Source organism: Cyprinodon variegatus, unplaced genomic scaffold (genome assembly GCF_000732505.1).
Source record: "Cyprinodon variegatus isolate N-32 unplaced genomic scaffold, C_variegatus-1.0 Scaffold630, whole genome shotgun sequence".
Lineage (NCBI taxonomy): Eukaryota > Metazoa > Chordata > Actinopteri > Cyprinodontiformes > Cyprinodontidae > Cyprinodon > Cyprinodon variegatus.
In genome coordinates this window covers 227,365-245,130 of record NW_015151083.1, presented here as the reverse complement: position 1 = coordinate 245,130, position 17,766 = coordinate 227,365, and the positions used below count along the sequence as shown (strand labels likewise).

The 17,766-nt window shown below is 36.5% G+C and overlaps 2 protein-coding genes across 2 annotated transcripts in view; both read right to left on the bottom strand.

Moving 5' to 3' along the window:
- Positions 1-1,481: 1,481 nt before the first annotated feature.
- mkks (McKusick-Kaufman syndrome) lies at positions 1,482-4,468 on the bottom strand. The gene is made up of 4 exons (XM_015393206.1): positions 3,377-4,468; positions 2,476-2,657; positions 2,227-2,337; positions 1,482-2,139 (listed from the first exon to the last, which is right to left on the bottom strand). The coding sequence occupies exons 1-4, from the start codon at positions 4,347-4,349 to the stop codon at positions 1,711-1,713; spliced, it is 1,695 nt and encodes a 564-aa protein (XP_015248692.1). The 5' UTR covers positions 4,350-4,468; the 3' UTR covers positions 1,482-1,710.
- Positions 4,469-6,578: 2,110 nt separating this feature from the next.
- Positions 6,579-17,766, bottom strand: part of cfap46 (cilia and flagella associated protein 46) — a 51,384-nt gene continuing 40,196 nt past the window's right edge. Inside the window, 10 exon segments of the mRNA XM_015393203.1 lie at positions 6,579-7,006; positions 7,597-7,794; positions 11,844-11,979; positions 13,679-13,861; positions 14,118-14,224; positions 14,298-14,498; positions 14,788-14,940; positions 15,070-15,130; positions 15,209-15,307; positions 16,578-16,726. Coding sequence (XP_015248689.1) covers positions 6,830-7,006; positions 7,597-7,794; positions 11,844-11,979; positions 13,679-13,861; positions 14,118-14,224; positions 14,298-14,498; positions 14,788-14,940; positions 15,070-15,130; positions 15,209-15,307; positions 16,578-16,726 — 1,464 coding nt within the window. The 3' untranslated portion in view covers positions 6,579-6,829.

Genomic DNA, 17,766 nt, shown 5'->3' with positions numbered 1-17,766 from the left:
TTTTTTCACCATCAGTATTTTATATATATATTTTTTAACTCGGTAAAGTGAGGGGGTTTTAAATGTAGCGAAGTAAAACTACTTAGGTTAAAATTTACTCGAGTAAAAGTAAAAAATTACATATTTCAAAAACTACTCAGAAAATTACAAATTACTCATAAAAAGTACTGAATTACAGTAACGTGAGTAAATGTAATTCGTTACTTTCCACCCCTGGAAGAGAGATTCTTCACAATAGAAAGACCTAAGCTTCCTCAAGGTGTATAATCTGCTCTGTCCCTGCGTGTAGACAGCTCCACTTACACGCTACTCAGCAAGCAGCATATAAACATGTCTTTTAAAAACCATCACCCAGCCTCTTGCATGGTTTTGGGATATTTGTTCATGTTTAATAAGAAATAGGGACATTCAACTAGAATACCAAGTTTTTGACTATATTCTATAAATGCTCCACAGTGTTATTCTAGAAATCTAGTTAGCCCACTAGGATTCAAAACTAGTTTTGATGTGTTTAAGATTGTCTAGCTGGAAGACTCACTGTGCCCAAGTCTCAACCATCTAGCTGTATGGTAGCAGTGAAACAGACTCTCAGCATCATGCTTGGGTCAGATGGTTGAAACTTGGAAGGAGACGATTTTACCAACTTTGCAATGAGTCCAAAAACGCAACCAAATGAGAGTGAATGGAAAAGCTAGGCTAATGGGGAGAAAAGTAGCACAGAAGTCTGTCTAGAATTATGCATGAAGCTTTTTAATGGCTACAAAGGTTGAGGTTCAACTTTGCAAATGTATCCAAATATTATTGCCATGACGACGTTTGAGTCTACAAATCCACAAAGATTTTAAGCTGATGAATTTAACTCAGCTTTTAAGGAACCAATTAAGTTGTAGTTTAATATATAGATTAACACAATGTCATTGAACAGAGGATATAAATATCTTTCTTGCCTAATTGTGCAACCAGCACAGGGACCAAAGTAACAGAAGCGTTTCCCGTGTTTCGTTTATGCATGACACACAAATTCAGATCTTTAGAAAAATACATTTAAAATCAGAAACCCATCTCTACACGACTAATGCAGAATTTCTATAACTCAAATTCTAGATTTTTTTCCTTTGTTTTTTTTTTTTATTTTGTATTTTTTATGATTATTGCAGACATTTCATCTGTACATTTACTTTGGAAATGTACAGCATGTTCAGCAAATCAGCGTTAGTCTTCTGATTTAGTTTAAAGGTTTTTAAGCTCTAACTCAATATTAGGGTCTTATTTCCTTACTCTAAACATAAACTGTAGTTTATGTAAAATCAATTTTTTTTTTAAAGCTCTATGGTAATGTGTTAAACTGGACTTAATGTAACAAACCCGTGTTTTATATAAAATCCTGGATAAGTGATAACTAAAATTCAAAGGCGTAGCATGCTATGGTAGTTAGCATGTTAGTACCTCTGAAGGCCACTCTTTTACAGCGTCTACTCTCTGTCATATTTGGTGGAGAATGTCTGTAAACAGCAGTTTCTACATTTTACCTCAGATGATGGATTTATTTTATTCTGTAACATTTTTTTCAGGATTGGCATGGATTTATTTCCCTTCATCCTACCAAGGAACATGATCAATGCATGATGGTGATTAATAAAAAATCTATGCATACAAAAAAAAAAAGAAGTGTCTTATGTTATTTCCCTATATTAAAAACTATATATTTTATTAGTTGAAATCTTGGATGACATATCTCACATCCAGCACAAGATTAGCAGTTTCCACAGCAACTCTGAAAGCATTCATTTTAGCTGTGAAGGAGTCGAGTACTGTTGGCTGCAGAGGAGAAGCTGTTTGTAGGGGTGCAGGGGAGAACTCTGCATATTTAGTGCTCAGGTAGCTCCACTTTTTGTTCTGGCAGCTTTCTACCGCTCCACAGCCACAGAGTCCCATAACTCCCTTCGGTTGTTCTTCTGTAGCATCTGAAGGGAGAATCCAGTGGTGCGCATGAGTCAGGTCGATCAGAGAAGATCCGCCGTCGTGCTCCAAAGCCATGGCCACCAACTCCAGAGAGCGGCAGAAAGCCTCGGCAACAAGACGGTACTCCGTTTGTGAGCAGCCCAAAACAGACGAAGACTTCGATATTTCATTATTGCTCTGTAAATCAAAATGTAAACACAGTCATTAAATCCAATATCAATGTAAATAGTTGGTATAAAAGGAATAAACAGAAAAGAGCTTGACCTTGTGTCTGATATAGGCAGCTAAGTGGGTTTCTGTGCAGCCACCTCCGAGTAAAGCACATGGCTCCCTTAGGGTGAGCCTCAACACATGCTCTGTTTTCTGGCAGACCAGCTTCACCATTTCGAAACAAGCATAGAGAAAGATTTTATTTACATCAAAGCACAAAGAGGCAGAAGTCAATGAAAAATAATTTTGCATCCTTCTCTTCCTTAAATCATTCAACCATCAGAACAATGTTTTTAATCTTACCTTTAGTTCATTTAACATTGTTTCATTCCTGTGGCAAAGAATCATGGAACAGACGGCTGTCTCCCCAGCAGGCTGTAAATGAACCATTTTCTTTGATCCAAACTGCTTAATGCCGACTTTATGGACCCTCCCGTATGCCGTGGATGGGATGTTGGTGTGCAGAGTTGCCACAGGTTGAGCACCTGTTTGTTAGAAAAACATATCAGGAGCAAAATGTGCTTTAAATGCCTTTCAAATGTAACAAACACTTTATTCAAACAATAATGATCAAATGTTTAGAGATTTATTCAGAGATCACAACTCCAAATCTACCCAATCACAGCGTCCTATCTAAACTAACTTAGATGGACAAGGAGAACATTTATTACAAGTCCACGAGGCCTATGGTAACTCTGGAGGTTCTGGAGATCTCCGCCACTCAGGTGGAAGAATGTATGGACTATTGGTTGTGTCCACCACAAACTGTCCCCCTTAAGGAAGAGGGATAAAAGGAAAATAGTGTATAAAGACAGCCCTGGAAAATGCTGTTTGAATTTTGTGCAAAGCTATGAAGGAAACAGAAATTATGCAAAAGAAAGTGCTTTGGTCTTATGTGGAACTTTTTGGCCTACATTCACAATTTCACTTAGAGACATGTTGTCAAATGGCAGCATCATGTTGTAAAGATGCCTTTAATCAGCAGGAAGAGCTATCAGGGTTTATGGGAAGATGGAGCTAAACAGGTTTTTCCAGATAGAGAAGCTATAAGAGGCAGCAAAGGACTCAAGCTCAGGGTGAAGGTATTGTAACAGCTGGAGCTGCAATGGAAACTTGTTAGAATGGCCTAGTCAAAGTCCAGAGCAAATTCCAGCTAAAGACCTTAACATTTTTTCTGCATCCACTATTTAAAAAGAAATCTTACCAGTCAGCTGAATAAGCGGCTCCATAAGGCTGACTCCAAGCCTCTCTATCACTATTAAACCGTTACATCTCAAGTAGTGCTGCAAGACTGGGTGGATGACTTTCTGGCACACAAATAACTTCACCTCATCATTGAGGACCTGCTTTCCAAGCTGCAAAAGCTGATCCAGGATCTGTGAATCAGTGTCCACCCCTGAATGCATCTCAATTTTACCATCTCCAAGCTCACTGAGATCTCCAGCCAGAGATGCACTGAACAGAACCATGCATAGTGGACTACATAGATGGACAGGGCCAAGGTTTTCAGGCATGTCCAACAGAAGGCCTGGAAACACGGCTGATTCTAGCACAGAGTGTCCCTCCAGGGGGACAGTGACTGTCCTGCCAAGCGTGACTGTCTCTGGGATGTTGCAGGGGACTGTCAGCAGGAAGGCTTGTACAGCCAGCCTGCTGATGTGAGCTAATTCTGGCTCTGTTAGCACACATGTCGGTTTGCTGGAGAGAACACTACGAGCTAAAGTGATCAGGCTCTGGCTGCTGCAGAAGTCCAGCCTGACTTTACAACTACAGTCCTCTTGTTGCAGGTAATCAGTGCAGAGAGTCAGAAGATGGTTGTTCACTCTGATCACCACGTTTTCCCTAAGGCCGCCCTGCTTTGCCTCTTCAATGAGGGACAGGCAGAAAACAGCAGCAAACAAACCACAGTCACTGAAGCGGTGGATGTGGCCCAGGATGGAGGTTTTTATCAGGTTGATAATTGGCTGGGATGAAGAAATGGCTTGAAGGAGAACAGAGGAAGCAGATGAAGTTACTACGGAGCCTCCGATGTTGTTATGAACCTGCTTCAGCCTGCCTGTCGGACCGTAAGAAGATCTCAGCAGCTCCTTCATCAGCTGGAGCTTGCTACACAAATCAGTGGTGTTCAGAGGAAGATCCGTACAAACAGAGGGAGATTTCTTCACGAGTCGAGACATGAGTCCAAATATGTCCGAAACTGTAGCTTTACAAGTAGTCACAGATACAAGAAAAAAACCCACACACGATAATTTGAGAATGCAACGCGATGTAAACGCTAATCCTGCTTTAAATGTGACGGGTTCAATTTGCTAAGTTACATAGCAGCTCTTAATACTGCCTAATCTAAAGATCAGCTAATAAATTGCAAATACTTATACAAGTTTTACTTAAGCTCATAAAAATACTGTAGTGCTTTGATATGTTTATCAAATGCTAAAAGAGTTTACATTTGGATTTTAATTAACAAAAGGCACATTTTAAAGAAAACAGGCACCACATGGGCACCCCCGGTTTCCATGGTAGCGGCGCTGGACGCTTTATGGCTCTGTTTTATAGATAGGATTATAAAAAAGACATTAAAGATCTGCTGTTATTCCTTGGTACATTATTAAACACAGTTTATTAAACACAGTTTTATAATAATTAATAAATTATTAAATAAATTGATTAATTTAATTAATATAATTGGTTATTTTAATAATTTATTCTTAATTATATTTTATTATAATTTAATTATATTATTATAATTACATTATTATTATATAATGTAATATATTACAACTATATATAATTAATATTAAATATATAATAACTATATAATTATATGATTTATTATCATTTAATTTTAATAAACTTAATTTATTTATTTAACTAATTCAAATAATATAATAATACATTAAATCAATTAATTATAAATAAATTAAACATAATTTATAATACTCTTTTTTTGGGGTTTTGCAACCATTTGGATTAGACAGATTTTGAAGAAAATATAGGTTTCTTATCATTCACCTTTCCATAATTTGATGTTTGAAGACTAATTTTTTTCAGTTAAGTCAAATATTTTTCGGAATTAAGGACAATTTTTTTAAAGATTTTTTTTATTCACGTTCAGATGTGTTTTTTTTTTTTTTTTCAGTTTCAGTCAGACTTTTGGCCCTGATTTCATGCAGGGGGCGTAGTTACAAAGGAGAGGGGCATCTTCAAAAAGAGACCCTCTTTAGCCAAGATGCCTTCAGGAAACGTAGGTACTGCGAGGACTGTGGCTTGATGCTTTCTATACATAATCTAGATGTGATTGGCTGTGAACAAAATAATCCTATTTGCCAAGTTAGCTTTTTGTTTTGGTCAATCCGTGTCAACAATCACAGTACACCAGCGATGAAATATGCCATTTTGTGCAGTTCAACAATGCCAATCTTTTCCACCTATTACATTGAATGCATCACTGTTTTCTTTTCTCTTCAATTTTCAAATCCTTTTCATGATAAAAAAACAAAAGATTACAGTGAACAGCACAAAACAATGCCAGGGGAAGAGAAGCAGACACAGATACAGGAATACAAATGTTCCGTAACTGTTTATGGGTGATGCAGCTAAAGAATTTTAAGTCCTCACAGCTTTGGGCTTCGATGAGGTCTCAAAGAAATTTGCATATTGTGATATTTCTTTCAAGAACAGTTTAGAACTATGTTTCTTAGTGGAAAATATGCATTTATGAATATGGAACACTTCAAAGATGAACAAAATATTGATAACATAAACGTTTTTATTCTCAGAAGCACAGACATTGTAGAAGCAGAATAATATATTCATATAAACAAGGAAAAAGTTAACAAGGATGTGAGACTAACTATAACAACTATACCAATAACTATCACAAACAATTTCCCCCCCCCAAAAGTAATGTGTTTTTGTTAAGAATAACAAAGTTATTAAAAATGAGATACATGTGTGGAGAAAAGGAATGCTTAAAGATCAGAGACCAAGCTGAATGCATTTGTTTGTGATAATTGGTCAGTTTCAGAGGTCAATTTAGAATATTATACATTCGATTTGGTAGAATTTGAAGACCTTCTAGTTTAGAGAAAATATAGGTAGGAATATAATTCCACATAGAATCTGGGTTTAAAAGAAATTTCCTGATGCAGTTAATTTTAAGTTTAGTTTAAGGAAGTGAAGTCTTGGAAATGTTGACCTCCAGAGCTTACTGGGTTTACTAGAACAGAATTTTTGATGTAGTGGCTTTTATTTTTCCAGATAAATTTTCAGAGCATTTTATCAATGGATTAACAGGTAGAGGCATCAACATTTAGTGCAAGAGCAGCATAGCCTAGCCTAGAAATACCTTCCATTTTAGATAAAAACATTCTTTCTCTTAGAGAAAGATCTCTCTGAAGCCAAGGATTTAATCATTTTGGGGTTATATTAATAATCGGGACAAAAATTTAGATCAGATCTTTCTATATCATATAGAATATCTTTAAATTCTCATCTGCCATTGGAATCCCTTCAGAGGCTGACCAGGCCTGCGACTGCATAAACATTTTTAAAAATCATAAGTCTTCCCTGTGTTAAGACTGCTTCCGCCCAAACAGCACTGCATGTACTTGTCTAATATGATTATTTGTTATTCATAAGTGACAATTTTTGTTGTTTAGCTGCTTATGTTTGAGCCAAGGAGCTCCTGCTGTGCTGCCGTCAGTCTCCGGTACTTTTCCATCAGACTCAGGCAGTGAGCTTTGATCTCCATGTTGTCCAAGGTTTGGAAGTTGGCCGCCGCCAGCAGGCTCAGGATTGTCTGCCCCAAGGTTCTGACTGTGGTCTGCCATTCCTGGATAAAACATAAGCAAATGATGGTTAAATGCGAAGAGGATCATAACTAAACCAATTATTACACTGAGATTCAACAATAATGTACACTTTTCTTTCCAGGCTTGACTAGATGCCATAATGGGTGCCCAGAACTTGGCAGGAAAAAATAGATGCTTTGGAAACAAAGTGCTAACAACAAATTAATTTATTTAGGTGGAAAGTGCTTTTCTTCTTTCGCTGGGAAATGCAGTTTAAATTGCTGCTTTGCAGAAGTATTACTGGCATCTGAGAAGAAATCATGACATCCTCTGGTGTTGTACTGCAATAAAAGGTCAGAAGGGATAAATGATAAAACATATTAATATAAGGCTAATTCAACATAGTCAGCATCTCTACATACATATCAAATGACATTAATGACAGCAGGACAGGCAGCTGCATGTTCTTCTTTTGAGTTGTTTAATAACTTAATAAATTGTAACACTATTAAAGTGGTTTATAAGAAGACTGTCTCTTAAAAAAAGGCAAAACATTATATTATTGATTCCATTCTAAAAGTAGCAGTGGTTCTTTGCATTTGTTTAAAATCATAAGCTGTAAGTCTCTTACCATTTCTGTAGAGCCTGGCTGTGGTGAGCTCCTTGTGAACTCTTCCACTGCTATTTCGGCAGATGTCTTCTTTACACGGGATAAAGCTTTGCGTTTCTGCTCAGAACAATGCTCCTCCAGAACATCCAAGCACAATTCTGCGTAGCTTAGTCGCACCTGCAGAAGTTTCCTGATGGATTTCATTGACGGGTCAAAACTCTAGAACAGGCAAGAAAACGTATCAGAAAACATGTTTGTGACTGAGAAGATGCACCAAATCTAATTAATATGCATATTATGTCCACCTGAATGCAATTTACTGTCAGTACAGATTCAACTGCACTGTAAAGGCCTTTAACATGTGTTAATATTAATGAACCAACAGGATGAGGAAGAAAAAGAACACTGCAGACAAGTCAGGGTTAAAGATGTGAATACATTTACAGCAGGGTTAGGATGTAAAACAATGAGCCAAGCTTTAAAAAGACCACTGTTCAATCCATCCTCTTTAAATAGACAGAGTTTGAAACAATTGTTGTAAATGTACAAAGGCATGGCTGTCCATCTAAATTGACGAACCAGAAAAAAAGAGATAATTATTCAGAAAAGCAGCCAATAGGACTTTCAAAGATCTGCTGTCTAGGCTGGCATATCTGTCTGCAGAACATCTCTTACTCTACTTATCTTTTAATAAAAGGGCAGCAAGCAGAAAAACATTGTTAAAGGAAAAGAAAAACAATTTTCAGTTTGTCACAAACATTTTAGGAGACAATGTAAGCCTGTGTATAAAGGTAAGTTAGTCTGATGAGCCCCAACTTAAACTTTTTAAGCCTATAGTGTATGTTAGTGTGTGGGGAAAACAGATCCTGCAGATTAACCTGAACCTACAATTAACATGGGAAAGCATACAATTAACATGGCTGCAACACGCTGCAGGGTTGCTTATCTTGTTTTATTGTAATGCAGTTTGAAATTTCTTTGTAATGTACATTTCCGTGTGACTGTAAACTTGATTACCTTTCTACAACCTATCCTACAAAAAACAAACAAAAAAACAAGGAAGCTTTGAATGCTGGAAGGAAACCTATCACATGATGTGAAAGGACTGAGACTGGCTCAGAGGTTCACCTTCCATGAGGAAAGAAACACAAACAAACTTGAACAGCCAGAGATGTGATGATATGGCTTACAATTGATTTGATTGATTGATTGACTTTATTGATCTCACAGTGGAGAAATGTACTCGTTATATTGACTTAAATAGTCAAAACAAAAAAGAAGAAGGTGCCAAAGGAAGAAAAGGGGCTTTATTATACAGGGCTATTGCACAGGGTATTTGTATAGATGGGTATTTATCAATATAACTATTGCACTGGGTATCAAAGCCTACTCAGGAGGTGGAGGCAGCTCTAGCGCTTCTTGTACAGGGAGCCGGTGTTATGAGTCCAGTCCAGTTTATTATTGAGGTGAACACCCAGGTATTTCCAGGAATGAAAAACGCATGCGTACATAGGGTTTTGAATATACAAAAAAAACTAAATCGATATTGATATCCAGGGAAATATTCAATACAATTTTTGATACAACTGAGATAAAAATGATAAATAATTAAAGGCAGGAAAAAAAAAAACAGCTTGGAAAAACTCTCCTTTTTCAGTCTAACCATGGAACGTGCTTTCTCAACAAAACTAAAAATGCTGGATTTAAATCTAAAATTAACTATAGCAAAAATAGGCTAACTTGTCTTTAGTATCAATACAATGCCAAATTAGTATTATATCTGGATACAGTGTTTGAGTACTGATACCTTCGACAACCTTAGAACATGGATTCTCTATCAAATCTTGCTGATTTTGAGCTATTTCAATTGACAAATGGTTAACAATAGCATACTTTACATGTGTATAGCTGTTAACAGACATATAAATAACCTGCTGCTATAATAACAGCACAGGTTATTCTGCTAAAAAGTACTGATAAGGGGACAGTACTACAAAAGGAAACTGCATTTATTATATTTATATATGCAAGGAACAATAGTAGGACCAAGAAACTGTTTTATCCACCTAATTATTCCACCTTTAGTTTTGGTGTGTCATGCAAAATCCTAATTAAAACACAATGTTTTATTGCGAAGTTAAAAGTTTACATTTTATGAATACTTTTGCAGGTATGTGATTAGAGAGAATGGCGGCCATTTTTGAAAACAAAAACAAAAAAACATCTAAGGTGTGATAAAAATGAATTCAGGCTCCCAGTGAATGATATATGACAATTAAGCACCAAAAATGCAGGACCTGGACAGCAACTTGAAAAGGATGTGTAAAACTGGGTTCTAGCTCCATCTGCTGACAGCTGAGAGCAAAAATGTGGCCCGTTGCCACTGTGGCTGAGAAAATGATCCTTTTCATTTTCATTTAATCAGAAATGCAATTGAACAAGGATTTGCAGGAGGTGTGAGGGCTCCACAATCAGTCATTTCACTTCAGGATTCCATCAACATTTAAAGCAAAGTTCCAGCTAGTTGTAAGACAGTCCAGCTCTGTCTATCTAGAGTCAGCCTCTATGGGAGATTTTCTACAGTACTTAGAAGATGCAAACAAATGTCTGCTGCTGAAAAAAGTAGTTATAATGGAGGCTTTAAAAGGCTGTGCAGGAAAGGACAGGTGAAGGAATTCTAAATTCAACAGCGATACAACAACAATGGCTTTAATGCCTTTACTATAACTTTAAATTCCTTATAACCTGTGTGCCATTTACAAATAGGTTTTTAAAGGAAAAGTAAACTTTACAGTAACAAGCTCAAGATAATTTCAACAGGATGGTAAAATTTCAAATTTTAAAATAACCCATCAATCTTCACCACAGTGGTTGGCTGTTAGAGTGGCAGACAGAAGGATCCAAACTAACAGGCTTCCACAGCGTTTCAGGTGAAGTTTCTAAGTCTGAATGTTTTTTAATCAGCTTCCCCAAAAGTGAACAGCAATCTGTAGGTCTACTTTACTGCAGCTGGTAGGCAATATATCTTATGAGTTATTATTCAAGTTCTGCAGAACCCTAAATAAAACTATCAAAAATTCGTTTTTTTGTTATAGGAATCTCTGAAAATCAAACGCTAGAAAGTAGAATAGTTGTCCATGTAGAAACAGACAAGAAATATATACTGTGGCAAAGTGATTTGAAGATTTCTTCATAATTACATTTTTTTTTAATTGTCTCCTATGATAAAACAATGTTGTCCTTAAGACTGTGTATTTTGTTGTAACCTTTAAATAGCATTTAGAGCTGCATATTTTCTGTGTGTGTCTATGAGCTTTGTAAATCCAAAAACAATGATTTGCCATTCTTCTTTAGTAAATGAACACACATTTGGTAAATTAATCAAACATCAATGATGGTGAGCCTTAATGATCATCAACTAAATTTGTACCTGCCGTTTTATGTTTCATGACCAGCTTCCTATCTCAGCTAAAGGAGAGCAGCCAAACAGCATGATAATCTCACCATTGTGTTTTCCTACGGGGTAACGTAGTGTCCAGCTTCTATTACAATAAGCATTTTGAAGAAAAGTTATACTGATGCCAGATAATCTTCATCCAAATTTTTAAAATCTAAAATACAGATTTGGAAATATCTTTCAACAATGGCTTTGGGGGTAAGTTTGGAATGAGTCTTTTATTTTAGGATTATAGAAGGATCAGCCCTGTGTACTGCCTAGGACCCAGCTTCCCCACATCCTTCATCCTGACTCATCTACTGTATGCATTGGTCATCATGAGGCTGTTTGACACTATTCTTCACTACAAACATCTGAGCACTTTAGAGAATAGCTGCATTTGTAATCAGTAGAAATTACAAGACCTGAACTCTGTTTAGGTCACTGTTCAAGGCAGCTGGTTTCACCTGACCTATATGGGATATGTTAATAAATGAGGCAATAAAAAGAAAACCTTAAACTATTTCTTTAAACTTTGCAGTTATACTACAAAATTTTGCTCTACCTCTGAATGCGTTTTTTTTGTCCTTTGTCAAATTTTTATAGCATCACTAAATCACCACTGTGAAAGATGCCTCTATATAGTGTGGGTAGTAGGAAACTGAAAATTTCTAAAGATTTGTTCTCTGTACTTGATGATCCAAATGTTAATCATATTATGCTACTCCAAACATAAAATAATTCTCAGAACAAGATAGATCCTTCCCATGATTACTGGGGAAATAATATCCACTTGAAAGCTGTATCCTGAACAAGAACACTCTATATTTACCTCCTGAGACACAAACAGCCTCTGATCCCTTAGTACCACATGTTCTTGCAGTGAAACAGCCAGCTGCATTTGGGAAAGGGCATCAATGAGGTATCTATGTTTCTCCTCTACGTCGTTGACCTTGCTGCTTAGAAGCCTGCAGAGGAATACAAATGTTTGGAAGAGAATTAGAGACAGTGAATAAACCCCAGAGATGAAAAGTCAATGTTGGTGTTTCCATTTTTAAGACTGTTTCCTAAATAAACATGGGTCAGTTTTAGGTGTCAAGATGTCGCATAGGTGCTAAATACAGGCTTTGGAAACTGGCAAAAATGTGTGCTTTATTGCTAAAGTTGTTTAAACTAGAAAATTTTCAGCATCCAAAGCCTCTCAACAGTTTGCAGCATAAAGCAACAGCTTAACCAGAATAGATTATATTTGTTAAATCTAGAATAGAATGTAGATCCTCGTTCTTATGTTATAAAGCCCTAATTAACCAAGATCCATCTTATATCATAGATCTGATTGTTTTTTATGTTTAAAACAGAGCAATTTGCTTTCATTCTTCAGGTTTACTAGTGGTACCTACATTTCTGAAAGTAGAATGAGAATGGGAGGCAGATATTTCAGTTATCAGGCTCCTCTCCTGTGACATCAACTACTCTCCTGGGTTGCCGAAATGGACTCAGACTGCCACCTAGTGGCTATAGTAGTCACATGTTTTTCACACAATATGTGAAACACGCGGAGCGTGAGTGAAGTGTCCATTTCCAACCAGCGCCCACTGTACTAATTAAAGACCGTGATGCAAACACCCTGTCAACTTTTAAGGCTAGGCTTAACACTTTCCTTTATAATCAAGCTTGCAGTTAAGAGTAGCTCAGATAATCTTGAGCTATCTCTATGGTTATGCTGGAGGATATTGGGACCATTTTTCATCATTCTGCTTGATTCTGTTTCTACTCTCCAATTCTGCATTATTTGTGAGGTTCAACTTCTAACTTTTTTCTCTGCATTCTCTCGTCATAGTAGCTTCGTCTGGTCTGACACTCAGTTCGGGCTGTGAGATCATCCCAGAGGAAGCCATCTGCTGCTGGAAAGTTGGGCCCTTGATTGTAACTAACTACATGTGCTTTCCTTCATCCTTTTTGACATGAAAACTGGCTCACAGCTCACCTGCTTAATGGTTTGTTCTCTAGATAGAGCCACCTATATAAAGCTAGTTTACCATTACCTTTACTAACGCAGCACGTTTTTATGGATCAATGCTTCTGTGTTCCCTTGCTCCTCAAGCAACCAAAGCAGAAGGCCGTTCACATCGAGCCAAGTTCTGCTGCAGGTTCTTTCTGTTAGAATTTAGTTTTTCTCTCCACTGTTGCTGCATGCATGCTCGGTGTGAGCATTTGCATCACCAACAACACAATGCAAGTAAATGTCTATTGTCATCACATGAATGCCAATCCAAGAAGAGTAATTCCTGCATAATCAGTGACTCGATGCAATTAGCTGGGTTTAATTTGGAAGAGAACTTTTAACGAACCTGACGGCATAATTTGTATCTCTGTAAAGTACCTCTACATAGCATGTAGTATGAATTGGCACTATATAAATAAACTGAATTGAATACCTGTCACCAACACGTTGTTGTAATTACTCTAATGAACTGTTAATTAAAAAAGATACTTGCTTAAGAGACAAATTTGGAAATTTGGAAGTTTGTATGTCTAGTTGCAAAAACACTAATTGTGTTAAAACTAAACACGAGCTTATCACTTTAATCAAAGGATTCCTTTGGTAAAAAAGAAAAGGCTGATAGGCTTTGAGCAGAATATCTACTAGAACCGCAATGGACTGACCTTAGACCATTTGCACAATCTCTATGTGCCTCTGCTGCCTGTTGTCCATAGTTCAGTTTAGTGAGAGCATCTGCAGACGCACTGAGTGTATCACATGCAGCCATCAGCCTCTCAACATCTTCCGTACTGAAAGCATCTGCAGGTGGAGCTTTAGCAATGGCTTTAATACATTCAACTGCACCTCTGAAATAAAGTAGATAACCGTTAATTACACCATGTGGCATATTAACAGATGATTGAAAGGCTCTGATTGTTTTAATACTCTATATATATGTTAAAAGGCTGATTTTACAGATGTATTAAATTTGATCTAAAGCAACCATAGGCAGATAATCATGTTAAATTAACAAATGAAACCTAAATATAAAATAACTACATTTGCCGGGACACTAAATATAGAATCAAACTCGATTGAACATGCTTAAAGGTCTAAAAGTACCTCTTTTCCAAAGAAGTGATCATGAATCTTAGCTCGATAGCTCTGTTCACTTGCAATCCTGCAATCAGTTGCAAAGCTTCACATCCTTGTTTGATGATTTGACCAACCTTTAAAAACATAGATATGCTACTGTGTGAAATGTGTTACATTTAACCCTCAGTCAATGGACTTGTTCATCACCTTAGTTTGCCAATCTTCTTCTTGCTGCCCCACTACAGCTGTGACCCTGACGAGAGTAAGGTGGTACCAGAAATCATGGTCCCCCTTGAGGATTTGGGCTTTATCCAACACAATCAGAGCTGTGGCATATTTCTGCTCCTCACAGGCAAGGGCTGCCAGACTTATTAAAGTCTTTGCTTCCACACTCTTATCTCCAAATTCCTAAAATTGGATGAATTGAAAGAAAAACTTAGAGCCGTTAGGAATCCTGGTAAATGTATAAAAATAACAACTGATGAACAGGGAGCCTAACAAACTACAAGCTGTTAACAGTAGATTGTGAACACAGCAAACTGATAATAACCATGGACCAAACAAAAGCAAATAATTATAAAACAAATGAGTTTTTATTTTTTAGCGTATAAAGGTCAGTATGAAATACAAAGAGAATTAAAAGCTGAGGTGAGATGCCCCTAAAACTATGTTTTTTTTGTTGTTTTTTTTAACCTACCTTTGCCACCTTGTGGGCCTCTACTAGAAGGTGTCTGGCTGACTGATAAAGACCCAAGCTGAGGCAAACTTCAGCTTTTTCTCGCCAAATATTCTGAGAACTCACATCCTCACTTAGCCGCTCAGAAAATATCTCTTCACCCAGCTTGGCTCTCTGAAAAGTCACAATATACAGAACAGATTTATTTAAAATTGGCAGCTATTGACATATTATTAATATAACCAGGAAAATACATTCATATATAGCTGAACACCTGAACAGACTTTGTGAGAAGCAGCTGACCTGATTGTACTTTCTGGTAAGTATTCCCGTCTCCTGAGAATACATCATATCTTTGTGGCACCTGAAGTCATGATTTAAACAAACACGTTTACCATGAAATATGTTCAAACAATATAATTGTGTGTTTGAGTTTACATACTTTATTTGTTCAGGTACTGGAATTTTACTCAGACTTGGAAGCTTCCCCTGATATGACGGATGGGAGTCAAAACCAAGCTCAGCACAGGTGTTCACAATTCTATATAGATTGGGAAGAAATTCAATCAAAAATGTAAGTTTTAGAAGAGATTTAGCTGAATAAACATCATAGTCAGTGAATCTGAAAGCTGTTAAAGTCATAAAAAACTAAACCAATGCGCTGATTTTTCCACAGCGAAGGACATTTCCTCAATAACTTGACAATGCTGTCGTTCCTCTTTTAACTCTTCTAACTTTTTGGCTACTACTGGTGTTTTGTACTTACAGGGATTTGCTGCCTAAAGGATAAATTATAAATTATGTTTCCATTTTACCTCCACAATGAGGTCTTTGCTTCAGCTTGTATTTAATTTCTCTACATAATTAAAATGATCTAGAGGCTGTTTTACTGTACTCTGCTTTGCTGTCTCTATCAGAGTTAAAACCATCATAAACCATGCTGGGTGATGTGAGAATATTAGATATTTTATGATATGACGGACCATAACTACAAAAGTAAATTAAACATATATAGAACAGACATTATGCATAGTAGTTCTATATCCCTCTCATCATTTTTTATTTTGCTTTAGGTTAACTAACCTTCATCAGAGTAGCTTCCATATAAGTTGTTATATTTTTGGATGATGGAAATTGTATCTGTCTGTTTTATACTCTGCAAGACTACCTAAATAATATTCAAGATTTTTACTTGAGGCGCTTAAAAGATGAATTATTTGATAGAGTCAGTATGGTAAACCTTCATAATAAGACCCCAAAGCACTCTGAATTTCAAACTGTAGTTTAAAGCTGATATCCTCTCTACTAAAAAGACCTGCCTTGTGTGTTCTGGCTGCATATGTCCATATGATTATTTTCTTTCAGTTACTTCTCCCTATAGAACTTTTATATCCTGAAACTTAAGGGTGGCACATTATGGAGCAAGAGTTTAGAACACTTTTGACATTGGTTGAAGGTTTCAACAAATTATTTAGTTTTCAAAGCTCTAAAGTTTTTATTTTCAGTTCATTTTAACTGTTACAGATTTTAAGAAGGGTTAATAGCCTACATAGGACTAATTAATCTTCTTAAACTTTGGTCCAAAGAACCCCAGTGAAGGTATTAAGGAAAAGCAACCCTCTCTGCATCAGTAGACCTTATTTACCAAAACAGCTGTATTTCTAGCATTTGAGAACTTTTTACGTGCCCTACAGATTGAAAGAAAAATTATCTCCAACTTTTTTTTTTTTAAGAATTCATTGCTATACCTCAACAAGAAAAAACTAACTTTGATGTCCAAGGCATTGTTGTTCCTTTCATTGACACTTTACCTTAGTCTGTAAAGATCAGAGAGGCTCTGCCTTTCAAGCAAGTCGTGGGCAATAATCTCAGCAAGGTGCAGTATGGGCAGAGTGAGATGGTCGAGAGACAGAGAGCGCAGTTCTTTTTCCAGCAGTCTTAGAAAAAACAGGCTTTGATTCTTTATGCACAAACAGAATAAGAAAGGTTTAACACTCCAATTAACAAAATTAACAAACATTAAACAGGATATTGTTTGGGTCCATATTAACTAAAAAAATATATATCTTACTGACATTTTATATAAAATTTATGTTTGGTTATGTTGGAGAGCTAGAGGGACAGAGATGAAGAGATGTGATTTTTTTCCCATTCGAACCGAATAGCTGGGATCAGTCAGTTTTTAATGACCTGCAGCTCTCACTGACGTCTGATTTTTTCCTTCCTTTTTCTGAATATATAAAGTATTGACTATTCTCAGGATGGAAAGACCATTTCAATAGAACATAAAGTGTTTCTAAACCGGATTACCAACCCTAACTTGCACTGAACAAAGTGCATATTTAAACAAAAGAGAGAATTACATCCCTGAATTAATTGCGATTTAAACAAGACAGATGCCCATTTAGAACAATTTTAATACAAAGTCACTTGCAATTATGTTTTAGATTGTTTTTCTTGCATAACTTTTAACTTTTTCAGTGATGTTTTAAACAGTGTTAAGAGACTGATGATGCAGATCAAGTTGATCAAACATGATGGGAAGGTGAAGCAAAATTCAGAGCGATTCTAGCATAATAGCTAATAGAGGCTACAAAAGATATAAAGTTGTAGCTTAGGTTTATCTTTTAGCAGGACCAACACTGTAAGCATACAGCAATGAAATGTTTAAATGGCTCAGTCAAAGTCCTGACCTAAATCCAACTGAAAATCAGTGGTAACATATGAAGTTTTCACAGATGCATGTGATTGTGCTGGTCTGTAAGCAGAAGATGATTGAGGATTCCCTCTGCAGATGTGTCAGACACCATTATATTCACAGTTGTAATTGCAATAAATTAAGGTACAATAAATCTCTGACTCTCGGATGTATAGTTTTTATATATTTATTTTCTAAACAACTCTAGAAAATGTCCCACTTCTTAAATCGGCCATGTTTGTGTGGGACTATGATGACCCAAAAAAATAATCTCAAGGACACACTTGTAATGTGGCAAAAAG

Excerpts from the sequence above, each read along its gene's own strand:
- mkks (XM_015393206.1), bottom strand. The coding sequence starts at position 4,349 with ATGTCTCGACTCGTGAAGAAATCTCCCTCTGTTTGTACGGATCTTCCT. Across the intron at positions 2,658-3,376 it reads GCCGCTTATTCAGCTGACTG|GTGCTCAACCTGTGGCAACT; the intron begins GTAAGATTTCTT and ends TCTAACAAACAG. Across the intron at positions 2,338-2,475 it reads CAATGTTAAATGAACTAAAG|CTGGTCTGCCAGAAAACAGA; the intron begins GTAAGATTAAAA and ends GAAATGGTGAAG.